General features: G+C 43.8%; 1 protein-coding gene across 2 annotated transcripts; it reads right to left on the bottom strand.

The window, feature by feature from the left end:
• Positions 1-778: 778 nt before the first annotated feature.
• Positions 779-22,284, bottom strand: LOC120991670 (C-X-C motif chemokine 10-like). Of its 2 annotated transcripts, XM_040420468.1 has the most exons (5): positions 22,223-22,284; positions 21,071-21,145; positions 6,464-6,599; positions 5,551-5,631; positions 779-1,992 (listed from the first exon to the last, which is right to left on the bottom strand). In XM_040420468.1, exons 2-5 carry the CDS (start codon positions 21,135-21,137, stop codon positions 1,971-1,973), a joined length of 306 nt encoding a protein of 101 aa, XP_040276402.1. In that variant the 5' UTR covers positions 21,138-21,145; positions 22,223-22,284; the 3' UTR covers positions 779-1,970. The 2 variants fall into 2 exon arrangements, 1 of the variants encoding a protein (XP_040276402.1); XR_005776755.1 differs by lacking the exon at positions 22,223-22,284 and having other exon boundaries at positions 5,547-5,631; positions 21,071-21,185.
• Positions 22,285-23,590: the final 1,306 nt, after the last annotated feature.

Raw genomic sequence — 23,590 nt, 5'->3', positions numbered from 1 at the left:
TAGACTTGAAAAAGGGGTCCCCAGAACCCCGAAACGCGTTGTCACAATAATAATAAAAAAAACTATTGGTTTGTAAATCTTTGGTAGCGTCTTTGCGCCTATGGTCCACCTCTCCACTCGACCTCTGAGTCCAGTGGAAACTTACCACATTTGCTGACCGACCAGCTATACTCAATCACTCCTATTCACCTTCATTGTGGTTGCACCCAATATTAGGTGCAACAAAAACGGGTGAGCAGAACCACTCTTCCTGTGTTTGGAGGCTTATTTTGAACTTACTTGCCCTATGAGCACCTTTTTCCTCCTGTGGCCACATTTTGCCTCCAGTGCGGAGCGAGTGCTCCCGAGACTGCACTATAGTGGATGGAGCAGGGGGATGTGGGTCTGGGGGCATTATAGAAACTGGGGGCACTACAGGGAAGCTACTATAAATACTTAAGACAATATGGTGGGCATTATACTGAGGGCACTACAGAGGGGCATTATATATACTGAGGGCACTGTAGGACGCATAATATATTCTTAGGGCACTGCAGAGGTTGGGGTTTAAAAAGTCAATGAAATTCAGCCACTTTTAATGGCCATTAAAAATGGATGCAAAACTGATCAAAACAGACATTAAAAACAGATAGACAGACGGATGCACACACTGATGTAAAATGAGTATGAAAAACTGACAGTTTATCCATTTTTAATTTCTAGACTCATTGAACAGGCACATAGTTTGTGGAAAAACATTCAAAATTTTTAGGTGCAAAATCAGCACAAAGCATGAAAGTAATGAGAACATTTTTATTAAGGTTACTTAAAGATATACAGGTATTAAACTGTAAATAGCAAATTAAAACTGGTTGAAAAGTATTTTTAAAGCTAGTATAGTTTTGGTTTTAAAATTCTTATAAATAATATATGTATATACAAAGCTCATTTATAATTCACAGCATGAGTACTTCCTTGGAAGTGGCAAACGTAATTCACAGTATGACCAGTATACCTGACCACCAAGACCAAGTACATATCTGGCAACCTTGTATTAATGGAGTTTCCAGTAATTAAGCAAGTGCCCACAACCTGCCCCCTGAAATAGAAGATTCATACTTACGTGCTCCATACCACCAAGGTCCTCCGTGTTTCCCCCACTGTCTCCATCTTCCAGTCCCTGCACGGTTTACATTCTGCAGTGACTGATTGTGGTCACATCACTGCTGAAGCCAGTCATTGGCTGCATTGCCAGATGTAAACAGTGCTGGGAGTGGAAGATGGAGGCAGTGCGGAAGACCGGAGTGACATGAAGCAGGTATTCAAGTATGAATCTTCAATTTTAGAGGGCAGGCTGCTGGCACTTGCTTAAAAAATCAATATTACTGGGAAAACCCCTTTAAGGGTTTGTTCACACTAGCATCATGGCTCATTGTCCTTATCATCGTAATTTCCTTTGTTACCTAGTGATGTATCTCAAGAGTCATGCAGCCATCCCTATTGAGCATACTAATGTTGATATGAAGAATATACCTCCAAACAAATTTATTTAGTGGTACAACGAAAGGTCAAGATCATCAATAATAGTTTTATTATTATTTGTCGTTAATCTCTTTCTTCTTCTACGGTATACTGTTCAATTATAATTTTGAACACTCAGAAATGAGCAAATTGGGAAGATTATTGGTTAGTACATATGCACCCGTACATGTAACCACTTGTGGATCACCGATATCTGCCATGGTTTGCTGCAAGTATGGGCGAAGCACATAAAACCAAATAATGGTAATCTGCATGTGGTTACAGCTGTAGCCAAACGATAACATATTGATTTCCACCCATTTACCATTCATTATGCCTGTGAAGTAACCTCTAAACATACTAGTAACTGCTTCATTATACCACCTTTTCTTCAAGATAATGCAAAGAAAATATTTCTTGATCCACATATTGAAATGTATTCTTGACTGTTATGTAGTTTTGCTTGAACTTCATGGTTTTATTCCTTTTTTTCTGCCAAAGGGATAACACAAAGAAATTAATGATAGATGGCATAGATATTTCTGTAGATGAGTAAGGGACCCTTCACACTTGGCAGATTGTATTGCCGAAATTTTCTTCGGCTAGATCAGATCTAATCACCTGAATAAGGCTTGCAGAAATCCATGTGCTTGCCGGCAAAACAGACCCATTCAGTTGAATGGAACTGATTTTCAATCACAGAAAAATCTGCCATGTGTGAAGGCACCCTTACAAATAAGAATCAGGTCAAATAAAATGATTTATAAATCTCAGCCTGAAAGAACGTTAAATACGAAAATAATAAATATTTTAATGAAACTAATTAAGGGGTATCGATAAAATCAGGCATACAGGAATGTATAAAATGGTTTGCCAACTTTTTTATACTGATGACATCCTCAGGATAGGTCATCAGTATCTGATCGGTGGGGGTCCAACACCCGAGACCCCCTGCCTGTCAGCTGTTTGAAGAGACTGTGGTGCTCCAGTGAATGCTGCTGCCTCCTCACAGCTTACCAAACACATACATTGCTATACATTGTATCCTGGAGATGCTTGGTATTGCAGCTCAGCCCCATTCCCTTGAATGGGACTGAGCTGCACCTGGGCCAAGTGACCGATGACATCGCTGGCCCAGGGTAAACTTTGAGAAGACCAGAGCGCTTACAGGAGTGCCACAGACTTCTCAAACAGTTGATCAGTAGGGGTCCCACGTGTTGGACACCCATGATCAGATATTGATGACCTACCATCTCAAGAGGATAAATCATCAGTATTAAAACATCAGAAAACCCTTTTAACCTGTGACAAGATACATTTCATTTGTTAATGGGCCCAAATGCAGATATATTACGGGACCTCAACCTACAATGTGTCATTTAGACCTCTTGCACACAAACGTTGTTATTTCCCATTTACGCTCTGTTTTTTGCGTTCCGTATACGGAGCCATTCATTTCAATGGATCCGCAAAAAAAACGGAAGGTACTCCGTATGCCTTCCGTTTTCATTTTTCTGTTTCGTTCAAATATAGAACATGTCCTATTATTGTCCGCATAACGGACAAGGATAGTACTGTTCTATCAGGGGCCAGCTGTTCCGTTCCGCAAAAAAACGGAATGCACACGAACGTCATCTGTATTTTTTGCGGATCCTTTTTTTGCGGACCGCAAAATACTGAAAAAGCCATACGGTTGTGTGCAAGAGGCCTTATAATACTAGTATCTTCTTATGTGGCAAGGGAACCCTAAGCCTTCATGGTCTGGGTACATATGCAACCTTTGTACCTTCTACAGCTACACCCTTACATTATCCAGTATGGTGATCTAATAGTTAGCACTTTTACCTTGCACTACTTGGGTCCTGAGTTTAAATTAGACAAAGGAAAACATCTGCATGAAGTTTGCATGTTGTCCCTGTGTTTTAGTGATAGCTTACTTGGCCCTATAGTGTTTCTGAGATTAATGTAACCCCATTGGGACAGGGACTAATGTGGAGACAATCTCTGTGCAGAGTTAGCAATGATATAGTAAATATAGATATACAGTCATGTGAAAAAATTAGGACACCCTTTGAAAGCATGTGGTTTTTTGTAACATTTTTAATAAATGGTTATTTCATCTCCGTTTCAACAATACAGAGAGATTAAAGTAATCCGACTAAACAAAGAAAACTGAAGAAAAGTCTTTTCAAGATCTTCTGTAAATGTCATTCTACAAAAATGCCTATTCTAACTGAGGAAAAAGATAGGACACCCTTGCCCCTAATAGCGAGTGTTACCTCCTTTGGCTGAAATAACTGCAGTGAGACGGTTCTTGTAGCCATCTACCAGTCTTCGACATCGGTCTGAGGAAATTTTACCCCACTCCTCAATGCAGAACTTTTTCAGCTGTGAGATGTTTGAGGGGTTTCTTGCACGTACAGCCCTTTTCAAGTCACCCCACAGCATCTCAATGGGATTCAAATCTGGACTTTGACTTGGCCATTCCAGGACTCTCCATTTCTTCTTTTTCAGCCAATCTTTGGTTGATTTACTAGTATGTTTTGGGTCATTGTCATGTTGCATGGTCCAGTTCCGCTAAGCTTTAATTTTCTAACTGATGGTCTCACATGTTCTTCAAGCACCTTCTGATACACAGTAGAATTCATCGTGGATTCTATGATGGTGAGCTGACCAGGTCCTGCTGCAGCAAAGCAGCCCCAAACCATGACACTTCCACCTCCATGCTTCACAGTTGGTATGAGGTTCTTTTCTTGGAATGCTGTGTTTGGTTTACGCCAAACATGTCCTCTGCTGTTGTGTCCAAATAATTCAATTTTGGACTCATCTGTCCAAAGAACATTATTCCAGAAGTCCTGGTCTTTGTCAACTTTATCTCTGGCAAATGTCAGTCTGGCCTCGATGTTTCTCTTGGAAAGCAAAGGTTTCCTCCTTGCACACCTCCCATGCAAGTTAAACTTGTACAGTCTCTTTCTGATTGTAGAGGCATGTACTTCTACATCAACAGTAGCCAGAGCCTGCTGTAGTTCTCGAGATGACACTTTAGGGTTTTTGGAGACCTCTTTTAGCATCTTGCGGTCTGCTCTTGGGGTGAACTTGCTGGGGCGACCAGTCCTGGGCATGTTGGCAGTTGTTTTGAAAGCCCTCCACTTGTAGACTATCTTCCGGACAGTGGAATGGCTGATTTCAAAATGTTTTGAGATCTTTTTAAATCCTTTCCCAGACTCATAGGCTGCTACAATCTTTTTTCTGAAGTCCTCTGACAGCTCTTTTGCTCTCACCATGGTGCTCACTCTCACTTCAACAGTCAGGAGCACACCAAACTAAATGTCTGAGGTTTAAATAGGGCAAGCCTCATTCAACATGCAGAGTAACGATCTACTAATTATGTGCACCTGGTGTGAGATCTGAGCCAATTTAAGAGGGAATACATGTGAGGGTGTCCTATCTTTTTCCTCAGTTAGAATAGGCATTTTTGTAGAATGACATTTACAGAAGATCTTGAAAAGACTTTTCTTCAGTTTTCTTTGTTTAGTTGGATTACTTTAATCTCTCTGTATTGTTGAAACGGAGATGAAATAACCATTTATTAAAAATGTTACAAAAACCACATGCTTTCAAAGGGTGTCCTAATTTTTTCACATGACTGTAGGTTGCAACTAGACATGTTGAAACATCCGAAGTCGATTCGCGTTAAAATTTAGTTTGAATACTGTACGGAGCAGGCGTTTCATACAGTATTAGAATGTATTGGCTCAGATGAGCCGAAGTTTTTACTTCGCGAAGACTCGTGAGACGTCGGGTAATAAATCCATAAATTAATTTCTACTGTTAAAAATCTGAATAGAGTGGTAATGCACATGTGTGCCCAACCACTGCTCCATTCACTGTCTATGGGCATAGCCATGTACAGTGTTATAACAAATATTTGTTCATATTATATATTTGAGAAATGCTGAACAAGGATTATTTTATGGGGTCTAGATTTATGTTAAATCCTTACAACTGCTTTATTCAAAACTGAATGCACGTTAAAAGCTTTGTACTTACTGAATTAGACGAGGAAACATGTTTTTAAACCACTTTGCTTCTGGATCAATGCATACAGCCTGATTATTTTTTGTGCTTATGCTAGAAGAGAATGATATATTATTTAGTTAATAGCATTATTTTTAGAAATTAATGAACCAAAAAAATCCTTTCATACACATATTTATATTACAGCTCCTTGTATGAGCTGTATATTTAGAGCAAAAGGCACACAAGTAGATTTTGTATTGTGGGCCAGGAGCTTTAATATGGCCATGTACATGAAGTCTAAAGCTTTAGGCTAATTTCACACCTCTGGTGTGAAATTTAGTTATGCTGTTCCGGCAGACAAACAGAGAATCGTCCAGACCAAACCGCCGCATGCAGCGGTTTGTGTACTGCCAACCTTCCACTTGTCTGCCGGAACAGCATAAAGATCTTCGTCGGACCCCACTATACTTAATGGGGCCTGCTGGAATTCACAACGGACATGTGAAAGTAGCCTTCCATCAGTGATTGCGAGCCAAAACCCGGACATAAAAGAGAAAGATCTATTATGCACCTGTTCTTTGTTTAGAGCCTAGTTCTGGCTCAAAATCACTTATGGAAATCACTGACCAAATATTGAATGTGTGAATAAGGCATTAGGCCTCTTTCACATGGTCAGTATTTAGTCAATATTTTTCATCAGTATTTGTAACTCAAAGCTGAGAAAAACTGTAATGGAAAGATTATGTCCTGTGTTTTGAACTCTCTCCTGGTTTTGGCTTACAAATACTGATGAATAAAAAAGCACTGCTGTGTGAAAGTAGCCTTCTTCATTTTAGTATATTAATTTACTATTTACTGCTGCACCAACCTCTGAGTAGATGACTGACCCTTAATTCTAGTATTGTCAATAAATTTACAGATATGTAGAAGTTTTTATACTTACACAATCTCGGTCATTGGACAATAAACTCGTGAAGGTATTAGTTCAATCTTCTTAATCATATGCTTTCCTACGGGGTCCATTGTCACTTTACGACACCTACATCTCCCACCTGGCAGACTCGGGTCTAGCTGTGCACCTAAAATCACACATGATTTTTTTTTTTTAAAGTGTAAGTATGTATCGATGTAAATCTAAAAGAAAATACTAAGATATGACATTTACATACAATTATATATGCTAATTACACATGGAAACTAGATATTTTACCCATAACAGTCTGATAAATAGAGAAACCCTAATGTGCAGGTGCATCGCCATGCCTGAAAATCAAATGTAATGCAACAGCACTCTGAAAACACAGAATATATAAACTAATGCTATACTTACTATATGAATAAACATGAGGATCTTAGCAAATGTATTTGGATAAAAATCCACCATCCACCACAAGTTGACCTCATTTGGATGGGAACCTACTCTACATTTTGTATTTTCAGTCATTTGTCTTTGCAGTGTGCATTTGGAGATGTTGCCATCTCCATTTTGGTTGTGCACTACTGACTAACCTATCTTCACTGCCCACTCTCCTTGTATTCATTGGATGCCTGCTGGCACTAGGAAAGGTAGCATACAGAGTGTGTTCAGTATATATGTGGAACCTGCCTTCCCTAAAATTATTGAAGGCTGGTTGGCACCAAAAGTGGTAGCATTTAGCATAGGTTCCTGTCCAAAAAAGGTCACCTTGCCATGGTGGATGAGCACAAATTAGTTCACATATTCTGTTTGCAGTGTTTTGTTTTATTTTTTCAGCCATGGTGACGTGCACCTGTGCATTAGGATGTGCTAACCAACTTTATTTTTTGTCTTTAATTTGATATTGGGAACCTGGAGAAGCACTAACTATATGGGGTACTAATATACACTGCTCAAAAAAATAAAGGGAACACAAAAATAACACATCCTAGATCTGAGTTAATTAAATATTCTTCTGAAATACTTTGTTCTTTACATAGTTGAATGTGCTGACAACAAAATCACACAAAAATTAAAAAATGGAAATCAAATTTTTTAACCCATGGAGGTCTGGATTTGGAGTCACACTCAAAATTAAAGTGGAAAAACACTACAGGCTGATCCAACTTTAATGTAATGTCCTTAAAACAAGTCAAAATGAGGCTCAGTAGTGTGTGTGGCCTCCACGTGCCTGTATGACCTCCCTACAACGCCTGTGCATGCTCCTGATGAGGTGGCGGACGGTCTCCTGAGGGGACTCCTCCCAGACCTGGACTAAAGCATCTGCCAACTCCTGGACAGTCTGTGGTGCAATGTGACATTGGTGGATAGAGCAAGACATGATGTCCCAGATGTGCTCAATTGGATTCAGGTCTGGGGAATGGGCAGGCCAGTCCATAGCATCAATGCCTTCATCTTGCAGGAACTGCTGACACACTCCAGCCACATGAGGTCTAGCATTGTCTTGCATTAGGAGGAACCCAAGGCCAACCGCACCAGCATATGGTCTCACAAGGGGTCTGAGGATCTCATCTCGGTACCTAATGGCAGTCAGGCTACCTCTGGCGAGCACATGGAGGGCTGTGCGGCCCTCCAAAGAAATGCCACCCCACACCATTACTGACCCAATGCCAAAACGGTCACGCTGGCATTGCTGGAGGATGTTGCAGGCAGCAGAACGTTCTCCACGGCGTCTCCAGACTCTGTCACGTCTGTCACATGTGCTCAGTGTGAACCTGCTTTCATCTGTGAAGAGCACAGGGCGCCAGTGGCGAATTTGCCAATCTTGGTGTTCTCTGGCAAATGCCAAACGTCCTACACCGTGTTGGGCTGTAAGCACAACCCCCACCTGTGGACGTCGGGCCCTCATATCACCCTCATGGAGTCTGTTTCTGACCGTTTGAGCAGACACATGCACATTTGCGGCCTGCTGGAGGTCATTTTGCAGGGCTCTGGCAGTGCTCCTCCTGTTCCTCCTTGCACAAAGGCGGAGGTAGCGGTCCTGCTGCTGGGTTGTTGCCCTCCTACGGCCTCCTCCACGTCTCCTGATGTACTGGCCTGTCTCCTGGTAGCGCCTCTATGCTCTGGACACTACGCTGACAGACACAGCAAACCTTCTTGCCACAGCTCGCATTGATGTGCCATCCTGGATAAGCTGCACTACCTGAGCCACTTGTGTGGGTTGTAGACTCCGTCTCATTCTACCACTAGAGTGAAAGCACCGCCAGCATTCAAAAGTGACCAAAACATCAGCCAGGAAGCATAGGAACTGAGAAGTGGTCTGTGATCACCACCTGCAGAACCATTCCTTTATTGGGGGTGTCTTGCTAATTGCCTATAATTTCCACCTGTTGTCTATCCCATTTGCACAACAGCATGTGAAATTGATTGTCACTCAGTGTTGCTTCCTAAGTGGACAGTTTGATTTCACAGAAGTGGGATTGGCTAGGAGTTACATTGTGTTGTTTAAGTGTTCCCTTTATTTTTTTGAGCAGTGTATATATATATATATATATACACACACACAAATTTATATGAGCCTTCACAGCAGATTGCTGTTTAGCAGTACTCTGGCATGGTCACTACACAATGTACAGAACCTTGTGCTTATGGCTCCATCCAATTTATTGTTCTCTGTGCCGGCAGCTGCCCAAACCAGCTGTTCTGTGAGGGTGCTAGGTGTTGGACCCCTCCGATCAGATATTGATAAAGTAAATGCCATTAATATCAAGTACCAGGTAACATTTTAATGAACCACCATCTGATGGCTGTATTTATCGAGGAAGCACTATTGTATCTATAAGAGGATATTTACTATGGGACATTTTAGGGGGGGCATTATCTGAATTGCGCTATTTATTATAGATCGCTATCTGTAGCGCTATTTATTATAGATCGCCATCTGTAGCGCTATTTATTATAGACCACTATCTGTATGGTGCTACTTATTCTGCACCTTTTGCAGAGAACTAGCTGTGCTGATTATGCTAAGTTTCTTGGTGTGTGGCATTTTTTCTCAGAATCTCTATATGTGCCACTACTTTAGGGGACACTGATTGTATTGCAGTATTATTTGAGGGGACTATAGTTATTATTTATGCATCATAGTATTTGTGAGCACTGAGAAGCACAGCTGGCATGTAAATGAGGGCAGGCCCTGACTGAGATTACAAACAAAAGGCAATAGCAGGACATCACAATTTTATCAGCAGTATATTTGGAGACACTAATCGGCATAGCATCAACATTATTGAGGGTTAAAGGTGTTATCCAATACTAAAAACTGCCCCCCCCCCATATGCCGGGCTCCTCACAGGGAATATCCTTATCCTGCTCCCTGCGCCGCTCCTGGTCCCCGCACCGCCGCTGCTGCTTCTCCCCATGCCCGGATGAAAACATCCGGTGTCGGGTGGGAAAGCAGCCAATGGCAGATGGGGACAGGGACGAGCCTCCCTACTGTCACCCGTAATGCTAGGGAGGCTTGTCCCTGCTCCCTCCTGCCATTTGTTCTTTCCCCCCCACAGGATGTTTTCATCTGGGCACAAGGAGAAGCAGCAGTGGTGGTGCAGGGACCAGGAGCGGCGCAGGGAGCGGGAAGTATATTCCCCGTGAGGGGCCTGGCATATGGGGGGGGGGGTAGTTTTTAGTATTGGATAACTCTTTTAATAACATTTAATGGCAGCAAGAATAGTATTACAGGTAGCAACAGGATGAATATTACTGGGGGTGCTGGATGGATAGTTTGTAGCAGACTGAGGTTGGTAGAAAAACAAGGAGCCAAAGATGTCTGTGGGTCACAGGCTAGTCACAACTGGAAGTTGTCATCCCGTTAAGGGCCAGAAGGATAAGAAGTGGAAAAGTGAATGGCTCCAATCAGAGAGGACATCTGTGACTCAAATGCACAACGACCGTTGTGTGCATCCGTGGCCGTTGTGCCGTTTTCCGTTTTTTCGCGGACCCATTGACTTTCAATGGGTCCGTGGAAAAATCGGAAAATGCACCGTTTTTCAGCCGAGACCGTGATCAGTGTATCCTGTCCGTCCAAAAAATATGACCTGTCCTATTTTTTTGACGGACAACGGTTCACGGACCCATTCAATGGGTCCGTGAAAGAACACGGATGCACACAAGATTAGCATCCGTGTCCGTGATCCGTGGCCGTAGGTTACTTTCATACAGACGGATCCGTCTGCATAAAAGCTTCGTGAAAACTCAGATCCGACAGTATATTCTAACACAGAGGCGTTCCCATGGTGATGGGGACGCTTCAGGTTAGAATATACTAAAAGAACTGTGTACATGACTGCCCCCTACTGCCTGGCAGGTGCTGCCAGGCAGCAGGGGGCAGGCCCTCCCCCTGTAGTTAACACATTGGTGGCCAGTGGGCCCCCCTCCCTCCCCCTCCTAATTAAAATCTCCCCCCCTATCATTGGTGGCAGCGGAGAGTACCGATCGGAGTCCCAGTTTAATCGCTGGGCCTCCGATCGGTAACCATGGCAACCAGGACGCTACTGCAGTCCCGGTTGCCATGGTTACTTAGCAATTTGTAGAAGCATTATACTTACCTGCGAGCTGCGATGTCTGTGTCCGGCCGGGAGCTCCTCCTACTGGTAAGTGACAGATCATTAAGCAATGCGCCGCACAGACCTGTCACTTACCGGCTCGGATGGGCGGGCTTTAGCACTGCCCTAGCCTTTTTACTGGCTAGGGTAGTGCTAAATCCTGCCCATCAGTCCCAGTGACGTCACCAGGCTTCCTGGCAGCCCCAAGGAGATTTAGTGCAGGGCAAAGAAGAGCATCGGAGCATGAACTGCTCCGATGCTCAAGTTAGGGGGGCTGCCGGGGTGAAAATGGAGGTATGTCTGGGTTCAGCTCTGAACCCGGACAACCTCTTTAACCCCTTAGGGACGCATGACGTACCGGTACGGCATGTTTCCTGAGTCCTTGAGGACCCATGACGTACCGGTACGTCATGAGTTTAAAATGAGATTGCGGCACTGCGGGGGTTAATCCGAACAGGATGCCGGCTGAAATCATTCAGCCGGCATCCTGTCACAAAGCCGTATCGCGTCCCCCCCACCCCCCGTATCGGCGATCGCAGCAAACCGCAGGTCAATTCAGACCTGCAGTTTGCTGCGCTTTCTGCCAATTCTGATCTCCGAGACCGCGGGGATCAAACTTTAAAATGGCCCAAATAAAGTTTTATTCACCCCCCCCCTGCACCCCTGAATGATTTTATGGCGGCGTTGCAGGGGGGGTGTTGCGGGCGGTGCGGGAGGCGCGCGGTGCGGCAGGCGGGATCGCGATCCCCCGCCCGCCTTCTCTTGAATAATCGTTGGTGGCCAGTGGGTATACCAGGGTGTCAGCACATTGCTGACACTCTGGTATAAACAGCTGACATCTGTGATGCGATGTCAGTCGTTTAACCCTTTCCATACCGCGGTCCGTATGGACCGCTGTATGGAAAAAGTTAACAGTAAGAGGGGGCTCCCTCCCTCTCCCATCGGGGGGCTGCTGTGCCTTTGCAGCCCCCCGATGGAGAGGGAAAGAGCCCCCAGACAGCTCCCCTCCTTACCCTTCCCCGTCTGTGAAGTTGTGGCCACAACTGAGCAGACGGGGAAGGTTCCCATGGCAACAGGACGCCTTCTCAGGCATCCTGTTGTCAATGGTGCTGAACAGATCTGTGCTAAAGGCATAGATCTGTTCAGAAAAAAGTGTAAGTAAAATACAGTACAGTACACAATATATATTGTACTGTACTGTATTATGCAGACATCAGACCCACTGGATCTTCAAGAACCAAGTGGGTCTGGGTCAAGAAAAAAGAAAAAAAAAGTGAAAAAAATGTAAAAATAAAAATTCCCTACACATGTTTGGTATCGCCGCGTCCGTAACGACCTGATCTATAAAACTGTTATGTTACTTTCCCCGCTTGGTGAACGCCATAAAAATAAAAAAATAAAAACTATGAGGAAATTGAAATTTTGCCCACCTTACTTCCCAAAAAAGGTAATAAAAGTGATCAAAAAAGTCGCATGTACGCCAAAATAGTACCAATCAAACCGTCATCTCATCCCGCAAAAATCATACCCTACCCAAGATAATCGCCCAAAAAATGAAAAAACTATGGCTCTTAGACTATTGAAACACTAAAACATGATTTTTTTTTTGTTTCAAAAATGAAATCATTGTGTAAAACTTAAATAAATAAAAAAAAAGTATACATATTAGATATCGCCGCGTCCGTATCGACCGGCTCTATAAAAATATCACATGACCTAACCCCTCAGGTGACCACCGTAAAAAATAAAATAAAAAAAACGGTGTAAAAAAAGCAATTTTTTGTCAGCTTACATCACAAAAAGTGTAATAGCAAGCGATCAAAAAGTCATATGCACCCCAAAATAATGCCAATCAAACCGTCATCTCATCCCGCAAAAAATGAGACCCTACTTAAGATAATCGCCCAAAAACTGAAAAAACTATGGCTCTTAGACTATGAAGACACTAAAACATTTTTTTTGTTTTAAAAATGAAATCATTGTGTAAAACTTACATAAATAAAAAAAATTGCATACATATTAGGTATCGCTGCGTCCATGACAACCTGCTCTATAAAATTACCACATGATCTAACCTGTCAGATGAATGTTGTAAATAACAAAAAAAAAAAAGTGACAAAAAAGCTATTTCTTGTTACCTTGCCGCACAAAAAGTGTAATATAGAGCAACCAAAAATCATATGCACCCTAAACTAGTACCAACAAAACTGCCACCCTATCCCGTAGTTTCTAAAATGGGGTCACTTTTTTGGAGTTTCTACTCTAGGGGTGCATCAGGGGGGCTTCAAATGGGACATGGTGTAAAAAAAAACTGTCCAGCAAAATCTGCCTTCCAAAAACCGTATGGCATTCGTTTCCTTCTGCGCCCTGCCCTGTGCTCGTACAGCAGTTTACGACCACATATGGGGTGTTTCTGTAAACTACAGAATCAGGGCCATAAATAATGAGTTTTGTTTGGCTGTTAACCCTTGCTTTGTAACTGGAAAAAAAATATTAAAATGGAAAATCTGCCAAAAATGTGAAATTTTGAAATTGTATCTCTATTTTCCATTAAATCGTGTGCAACACCTAAAGGGTTAACAAAGTTTGTAAAATCAGTTTTAAATACCTTGAGGGGTGTAGTTTCTTAGATGGGGTTGTAGTGTCCCACTAGCTAAAGGTGGGCACTACACAAGGGTTAACATGTCTATTGCATTAATGTGATGTTTAATGTGCATTTCCCTGTGTTATCTGGGTGTCAGGCCTGTTAGGGTGTAGTTCAGCCTCCTAGACGTTAGAGGGAGCTAGAGAGCCCTGAGTATAAATAGGTAGGCCCAGACAGGGGAGAGTTAGTTCAGTCCAGGTGGCTAGAAGTGTAACCTAGTCAGCCTGAAGTTCCTGAGTCTAAGATTAGCTCAGAAGATTACCCCAAGAGAAGAGATGTGCCTCCTGGGAGAAACCTGCAGACACCCTCAAGCCAAGCAGTGCCAGTACAACCAGCTAAGATAAGTAAGCTGATGGGCAGAGGCAGGGCCGTCTTTCCGAATGGGCACGCTGGGCAGTTGCCCGGGGGCCCCACTTGCCTGGGGGCCCGCCTGCCCAGTGAACCCACCAGTTGAATACTAATGAGCGCTTCCATTATGGAAGCGCTCATTAGAACCGAGAGACCAGGAAGTGGTGAACGCTCTGTACTCACCACTTCCTGGTCCTCGGCTGTCGGCTGTGCAGGGCTGCGCACAGCGTGAGGGCGCTCTGTGACCTCACGCTGTGCGCGCCAGTTCAGAGCACAGAGTCGACTGAGGAGAGGCAGGCGGCGTCCAGGAGCAGGAAAGGTAAGTGATTTTTTATTTTATAAGAAAATGTGGCTGCTGGGGGCATAAGGGGGCTAATGGAGAGGCATATGGGGGCTAATGGAGAGGCATATGGGGGGCTAATGGAGAGGCATATAATGGGGGGCTAATGGAGAGAGGCATATGGGGGGCTAATGGAGAGAGGCATATGGGGGGCTAATGGAGAGGCATATGGGGGCTAATGGAGAGGCATATGGGGGCTAATGAGGCATATGGGGGCTAATGGAGAGGCATATGGGGGCTAATGGAGAGGCATATGGGGGCTAATGGAGAGGCATATGGGGGCTAATGAGGCATATGGGGGCTAATGGAGAGGCATATGGGGGCTAATGGAGAGGCATATGGGGGCTAATGGAGAGGCATATGGGGGCTAATGGAGAGGCATATGGGGGCTAATGGAGAGGCATATGGGGGCTAATGAGGCATATGGGGGCTAATGGAGAGGCATATGGGGGCTAATGGAGAGGCATATGGGGGCTAATGGAGAGGCATATGGGGGCTAATGAGGCATATGGGGGCTAATGGAGAGGCATATGGGGGCTAATGGAGAGGCATATGGGGGCTAATGAGGCATATGGGGGCTAATGGAGAGGCATATGGGGGCTAATGGAGAGGCATATGGGGGCTAATGGAGAGGCATATGGGGGCTAATGGAGAGGCATATGGGGGCTAATGGAGAGGCATATGGGGGCTAATGGAGAGGCATATGGGGGCTAATGGAGAGGCATATGGGGGCTAATGGAGAGGCATATAATGGGGGGCTAATGGAGAGAGGCATATGGGGGGCTAATGGAGAGAGGCATATGGGGGGCTAATGGAGAGGCATATGGGGGCTAATGGAGAGGCATATGGGGGCTAATGGAGAGGCATATGGGGGCTAATGAGGCATATGGGGGCTAATGAGGCATATGGGGGCTAATGGAGAGGCATATGGGGGCTAATGGAGAGGCATATGGGGGCTAATGAGGCATATGGGGGCTAATGAGGCATATGGGGGCTAATGAGGCATATGGGGGCTAATGGAGAGGCATATGGGGGCTAATGAGGCATATGGGGGCTAATGGAGAGGCATATGGGGGCTAATGGAGAGGCATATGGGGGCTAATGGAGAGGCATATGGGGGCTAATGGAGAGGCATATGGGGGCTAATGGAGAGGCATATGGGGGCTAATGGAGAGGCATATGGGGGCTAATGGAGAGGCATATGGGGGCTAATGGAGAGGCATATGGGGGCTAATGGAGAGGCATATGGGGGCTAATGGAGAGGCATATGGGGGCTAATGGAGAGGCATATAATGGGGGGCTAATGGAGAGAGGCATATGGGGGGCTAATGGAGAGAGGCATATGGGGGGCTAATGGAGAGGCATATGGGGGCTAATGGAGAGGCATATGGGGGCTAATGGAGAGGCATATGGGGGCTAATGAGGCATATGGGGGCTAATGAGGCATATGGGGGCTAATGGAGAGGCATATGGGGGCTAATGGAGAGGCATATGGGGGCTAATGAGGCATATGGGGGCTAATGAGGCATATGGGGGCTAATGAGGCATATGGGGGCTAATGGAGAGGCATATGGGGGCTAATGAGGCATATGGGGGCTAATGGAGAGGCATATGGGGGCTAATGGAGAGGCATATGGGGGCTAATGGAGAGGCATATGGGGGCTAATGGAGAGGCATATGGGGGCTAATGGAGAGGCATATGGGGGCTAATGGAGAGGCATATGGGGGCTAATGGAGAGGCATATAATGGGGGGCTAATGGAGAGAGGCATATGGGGGGCTAATGGAGAGAGGCATATGGGGGGCTAATGGAGAGGCATATGGGGGCTAATGGAGAGGCATATGGGGGCTAATGGAGAGGCATATGGGGGCTAATGAGGCATATGGGGGCTAATGAGGCATATGGGGGCTAATGGAGAGGCATATGGGGGCTAATGGAGAGGCATATGGGGGCTAATGAGGCATATGGGGGCTAATGAGGCATATGGGGGCTAATGAGGCATATGGGGGCTAATGGAGAGGCATATGGGGGCTAATGAGGCATATGGGGGCTAATGGAGAGGCATATGGGGGCTAATGGAGAGGCATATGGGGGCTAATGGAGAGGCATATGGGGGCTAATGGAGAGGCATATGGGGGCTAATGGAGAGGCATATGGGGGCTAATGGAGAGGCATATGGGGGCTAATGATGAGGGGCATATGGGGGCTAATGATGAGAGGCATATGGGGGCTAATGATGAGAGGCATATGGGGGCTAATGATGAGAGGCAGCATATGGGGGCTAATGATGAGAGGCATATGGGGGCTAATGATGAGAGGCATATGGGGGCTAATGATGAGAGGCAGCATATGGGGGCTAATGATGAGAGGCAGCATATGGGGGCTAATGATGAGAGGCAGCATATGGGGGCTAATGAGAGGCATAATAACACTGTCATCCACAGATGCCCCCATAACAGTGTGTCTTCCACAGATCCACCATAACAGTGCGCCTGCGCACTGACGAGAGACAGAAAGAAGGGGAAAGAATCCGCGGAAGCAAGCAGAGGACGGCACAGCAGACGATTGAACAGCTTCTTTTGTAAGTAAATAGTTTTATTATAAATGTATCCCTGCATACCGCAATTCTCTCATATTTTGTAATCTTATTTATATATACTTATTTTGTTTTTGCCCCCCCATTTTTGACTGTGGTATCTTTGTGCCCCCCCTATATATTATTCCTATATTAAACACTGATTTTGTTGAAAGTACCAATAAATATCGCCTTATTGATAATTTGCATTTTTATTCTAGTGCGTGATTGTGTAGACAGGGCCCCAGTGCACTGTATTGCCCGGGGGCCTATAATGCTCTTAAGATGGCACTGGGCAGAGGTACTATAAAGTGAGAGCAAGGGTCAATACGGGAGGAAGATTAACTACCAAGGATTAAAGCCAGCATTTAGGCATCCGGGCCTTGGGATACAGCCAGCCAGAATAGCTGTGAGATAGTGCAACCTGGTCTGTGAAGCATTAATCTTGTACCCTCCGAGTATCTTACAAGATTATTACCTGCCATATTGTTGAGAATAAGCCTGCTTGTGGAACATTGATATAAGGGACTGCATCATCATCTGTATATACAAAGTTGGACTGTTTAAAGTAAAGCAACGTTTGGTTCACTATACCACCTGTGTACCTCACTTATTGCTACTGGAAACCGGTGTGCCACCGTTACAGGCACTGGCGTCACGATCCTTAAAGGGACCTTGCCCCAGGCACTCAAAACACCCGCATCATCCAGGGCACCTCATCCACCATCAGGCCTGGTCCCTACATACAGAGTGTGCCCCAGAAGAACTTTGTGTCAGCCTCTCCTTCACTGCCGCATGCCTGCCCAGGGTTCTCCTCCAAACAGTGAGTAACCCTCGATTGCCCATAACCGTGACCTCACTTCGCAATACCCTGCAGGTCTGGCGTGCTGCAGGGTCACTTTTATGGAGTTTCTACTCTAGGGGTGCATCAGTGGGGCTTCAAATGGGACATGGTGTCAAAAAACCAGTCCAGCAAAATCTGGCTTCCAAAAACCATACTGCGCACCTTTCCCTCTACGCCCTACTGTGTGCCCGTACAGTAGTTTACGGCCACATATGGGGTGTTTCTGTAAGCGGCAGAGTCAGGGCAATAAAGATACAGTCTTGTTTGGCTGTTAACCCTTGCTTTGTTAGTGAAAAAAATGGGTTAAAATGGAAAATGAGGCAAAAAAATGAAATTCTCAAATTTCATCCCCATTTGCCAATAACTCTTGTGCAACACCTAAAGGGTTAACGAAGTTTGTAAAATCAGTTTTGAATACCTTGAGGGGTGTAGTTTATAGAATGGGGTAATTTTTGGGCGGTTTCTATTATGTAAGCCTCGCAAAGTGACTTCAGACCTGTAGTGGTCCCTAAAAATTGGGTTTTTGTAAATATCAGAAAAATTTCAAGATTTGCTTCTAAACTTCTAAGCCTTGTAACATCCCCAAAAAATAAAATATCATTCCCAAAATAATTTAAACATGAAGTAGACATATGGGGAATGTAAAGTCATCACAATTTTTGGGGGTATTACTATGTATTACAGAAGTAGAGAAACTGAAACTTTGAAATTTGCTAATTTTTTCAAATTTTTGGTAAATTAGGTATTTTTTTTATGCAACATTTTTTATTTTTTTTACTTCATTTTACCAGTGTCATGAAGTACAATATGTGACGAAAAAACAGTCTCAGAATGGCCTGGATAAGTCAAAGTGTTTTAAAGTTATCAGCACTTAAAGTGACACTGGTCAGATTTGCAAAAAATGGCCAAGTCCTTAAGGTGAAATAGGGCTGAGTCCTTAAGGGGTTAAAGTAGGGTATGTTTACACAGTTAAAATCTGCCACTCATTAAGAAAATGGGTGTTTTCCACTGCTAAATCCACATTCAGAACACCAACATGTAACCTGAGACTGTCTACTGTGACTGAGACTATCTACTGTGCTAAAAGTCCAAAAAAGCAGGAGGTTAAAGGGCTTCTGTCACCCCACTAAACCTTTTTTTTTTTTTTGCTTACTTATAATCCCCACACTGCGATTTATGCCTACATAATCAAATTAATCATTTTGGTCCTGTAGATTTTGTTTAAAACATGCTTTTAAAATATGCAAATTACCTTGCTACCAGCAAGTAGGGCGGCTACTTGCTGGTAGCAGCCGCATCCTCCGATCCTAAAGACGCCCCCTCCGCATTGTGATTGACAGGGCCAGGGAACTGAATCGTTCTCTGCTGGCCCTGCCTGTTAGCATTCAAAATCTGGCGCCTGCGCCACGGCCGTACCTGTCTTCAATCGGCGCAGGCGCACTGAGAGGCGGCCGCTCGCTCGGCCGCTCCATCCTCAATGCGCCTGCGCCGGGTGTAGATGTGACGTCATCGGCGCAGGCGCATTGAGGATGGAGCGGCCGAGCGAGGGCCGCCTCTCAGTGCGCCTGTGCCGATTGAAGACAGGTGCCGATTGAAGACAGGCGCCAGATTTTGAATGCTAACAGGCAGGGCCAGCAGAGAACGATTCAGTTCCCTGGCCCTGTCAATCACAATGCGGAGGGGGCGTCTTTAGGATCGGAGGATGCGGCTGCTACCAGCAAGTAGCCGCCCTACTTGCTGGTAGCAAGGTAATTTGCATATTTTAAAAGCATGTTTTAAACAAAATCTACAGGACCAAAATAATTAATTTGATTATGTAGGCATAAATCGCAGTGTGGGGATTATAAGTAAGCAAAAAAAAAAAAAGGTTTAGTGGGGTGACAGAAGCCCTTTAAAGACTCACAGGAAGTAGAAAAACATATTTTAAAAAAATGATGTCCATTTACCTTTTTTATTTACAAAAATACATAAAATAGTTACATATATGTTATTAATATGTGATCATTTTGTGGAAGTGTTCCTTTAACACTTCGGTAAAGCTTTTTCTTGACACTATTAGCGGGGTATGTGTGCTTTATGGCAAATCAATTAGGAAAGCTCAATGGGAAAACTACTGTATATATTTTACGCTAGTCAAAAAAAAAAAGCATATATATATATACACACATACATACAGTACAGACCAAAAGTTTGGACAGACCTTCTCATTCAAAGAGTTTTCTTTATTTTCATGACTATGAAAATTGTAGATTCACACTGAAGGCATCAAAACTATGAATTAACACATGTGGAATTATATACATAACAAACAAGTGTGAAACAACTGAAAATATGTCATATTCTAGGTTCTTCAAAGTAGCCACCTTTTGCTTTGATTACTGCTTTGCACACCCTTGGCATTCTCTTGATGAGCTTCAAGAGGTAGTCCCCTGAAATGGTTTTCACTTCACAGGTGTGCCCTGTCAGGTTTAATAAGTGGGATTTCTTGCCTTATAAATGGGGTTGGGACCACCAGTTGCGTTGAGGAGAAGTCAGGTGGATACACAGCTGATAGTCCTACTGAATAGACTGTTAGAATTTGTATTATGGCAAGAAAAAAGCAGCTAAGTAAAGAAAAACGAGTGGCCATCATTACTTTAAGAAATGAAGGTCAGTCAGTCAGCCGAAAAATTGGGAAAACTTTGAAAGTAAGGGCTATTTGACCATGAAGGAGAGTGATGGGGTGCTGCGCCAGATGACCTGGCCTCCACAGTCACCGGACCTGAACCCAATCGAGATGGTTTGGGGTGAGCTGGACCGCAGAGTGAAGGCAAAAGGGCCAACAAGTGCTAAGCATCTCTGAGAACTCCTTCAAGACTGTTGGAAGACCATTTCAGGGGACTACCTCTTGAAGCTCATCAAGAGAATGCCAAGAGTGTGCAAAGCAGTAATCAAAGCAAAAGGTGGCTACTTTGAAGAACCTAGAATATGACATATTTTCAGTTGTTTCACACTTGTTTGTTATGTATATAATTCCACATGTGTTAATTCATAGTTTTGATGCCTTCATAGTCATGAAAATAAAGAAAACTCTTTGAATGAGAAGGTGTGTCCAAACTTTTGGTCTGTACTGTATATGTATATATATATTTATATCATATAGTATAAATAATTACTGCTGCAATAAGAAATACATATCTGTGAAAATCATTTCTGAAATGGGAAATGATACTTTATTGGCATCCTATATTACCAAACTATGAAAAAAGCAGATGCTTGTTAAAAATGTGATGACCTACTCACCGGCTACACCTTGAATCCAGAGATGCAGTCCCAACAGACAAACTACAGCCAAAAATGTTCCTTTCATTTTCAAATCTGCAGTAAATACAACAACTGGTATCAGCTCTTCTGCTCTGTGACCTGCTGCACTTGTCCCTTCTTTTTATTCCCCAAAACGAGGAAGTTTGTATCGAAATTGTTGCACCAGCTTCTCTTTCCAAAATATGCTAAACCAGCATCCCACCACTATTTTTCCATTAATGAAAAAAACAAGAACCCCCCCCCCAACCTCCAGTAAACTTTATTTTATTTTTCCTACAACTTGATTTAATATTCATTTGCATTATTTTACATGTACATCTGGCTCAGTGTCACTCATTTGTCTACTTATTGTTCTATGCCTTGTTTTAAAGGGGTTGTCCTGGCTTTTACTATTGATGACCTATCCTCAGGATAGATCATCAATATCAGATCGGCGAGGGTCCGACACCCAGCACCCCTGCCGATCAAATGTATGAGGAGATGGTCTGTGACAAAGCAGCAGTGAACAGGAAGAGAGACAGGAGATCGCACGTGACACTGAGCCTTGGTCCAGGGGTGGATTGGCCATAGATTGTACAGGGAAATTTCCCGGTGGGCTGATTCACAGGGCACCACCTGAGCCCTCCTCACTCACAGCCATTGGCTAGTTACATAACGATCTGATGCCCTCACCATTAATTTATGCTAGGAGAATCAGGTGCTTATACACATGGACAACGGCCACATGGGCCCTCTTAAATTCAACTGTATCAAAGTTTTCAGAATGGTGATACAGTTGAATACTGTAGCAGGGGCTACACTATTTTGTGATGCGCTGTGGTGCTGGGTTTTGCTTGGGCTGTATTGTATGCTGCACTGTGGTACTTGGGTCCTCTAGGGCAGCTTTTTGTGCTGTAGTATTTGGTTTTGCTGGGGCGGTATTTTGTATTACACTAAGGTACTGCTGGTCCTGTCTACTTCTGTTGTCTCTGCCTACTTGTGTTGCCTGCCTTCTGTCAATTTAGACTCGCGTACAACATGGGGCCACTTTCATTTTTGTTTCCAGGGCCACTTTTAGTTCCCAGTGCTCCCCTTCCTTGGTCTCATTAAAGACAATTACCTTTAGAAAAGAGTGACAAACTGACAAAATACCTGTAAGGAACCATTTGGTGGCACCTAGTTAGAAATGGAGAGTAGTGGAAAGACTGAAATAGATTGGAATAGTGGTTCCTTTGAACAAATTGGAGATGGCCACAAGGCTGATGTTAACAGGTTATCTAGGACAAAATGAACAAAAAAAAATTCTGCATCTTTCTTTTTATTAGATTCCCATCATATATAAAGCAACAACATTTTGGCTTATAGTAAGCTGTTCTCAAGCCATGGCTGGAGTTATAAACCTAGGTCTCTCAGTTCAAACATTATGTCCCTCTCAGTCTGAGACAAGTGGCAATAGTTGGCATGTTGATGAACAGGAGGCATCACACAATCATCCCACATCATCTGATTTTTTAGGTTTCATATGGGTAAAAAATGTTGCTTTTAATCTGGCTTTTATGCCCCTTCCCCATGCCACGGACTGGAGCTAGGTGCTTGAAAATTGGATCTGCAATACAACCTTCTACTACATTAATTTTCATAATCTTACGGCTTGTCCTTCTGGTGTTGGAATACCATTGTTGGGGAATGTAGATTAAAGAGGGTGTCCCAACTGGACAGCTTTTTCTTAGTGTGAGGCTTCCCTGTGGATCAGGTGATTCCAAGAGATTCAGCATTTTAACATGTGAAATGTCGCTGCTATAACTGGACCTCCCATTTGATTTTTCGGAAATAAAGTTAGATCAAAACATGATTTTAAAATGTGTCGATAAGAAATCCCCCTCTTGACTTTCCAATGCACTACACAGGCAATAAAAAAAAACTATAAGGGAAGCAAGGGCATAGGACTACATAGATGAAAGGTGAATGAACATGATGCAACTTGAGTAACCATTGGCTATGGCAGAGTGCCTCATTACTGTTAGATTGATGTATTGTCCTTATTGCCCTTAAAGAGGAACTGTCTCCACAACTGCAATGCAATCTGCAGGCAGCATGTTATAGAGCAGGAGCTGAGTATATCTATCTATCTATCTATCTATCTATATGATAGGGTCTATATGTTAAAAGTGATTTCACTCCAGCAATTGATCATCCTGCTATTGAGGCTTTTGGTCTCGCAGTCAAACGCGACATTGAGAGTCTCAAACAGGAAACATTTCAGCAAACACTCAAATTCGCTAATATGACCAAAGCAGAGATGGCGGCACTTAGAGATCTGGCTTTGGACCGCAACCTCACCATCAAGTCTGCGGACAAGGGTGGTGGGGTTGTGGTCATGGACACCAGATCCTACGTAGCTGAAATCAGACAGCAGCTTGCAGATACTAAGGTATATGAAAGGATCTACAATGATCCTAAATTTGTGCTATTGAGAGAGCTCAAGGAAATATTAATTGAAGCCAAAGAGAAAGTCATAAT

This window comes from Bufo bufo, chromosome 2 (genome assembly GCF_905171765.1).
Source record: "Bufo bufo chromosome 2, aBufBuf1.1, whole genome shotgun sequence".
NCBI lineage: Eukaryota > Metazoa > Chordata > Amphibia > Anura > Bufonidae > Bufo > Bufo bufo.
Note: the sequence above shows the minus strand (reverse complement) of the source record. Positions and strands in the feature narration are given on the sequence as shown.

Coding starts and splice junctions, on each gene's coding strand:
- LOC120991670 (XM_040420468.1), bottom strand. CDS start 21,137: ATGAAAGGAACATTTTTGGCTGTAGTTTGTCTGTTGGGACTGCATCTC. Junction 5,632..6,463: donor TGTCCAATGACCGAGATTGT/GTAAGTATAAAA, acceptor ATTCTCTTCTAG/CATAAGCACAAAAAATAATC. Junction 1,993..5,550: donor ATGTTTCCTCGTCTAATTCA/GTAAGTACAAAG, acceptor TCCCTTTGGCAG/AAAAAAAGGAATAAAACCAT.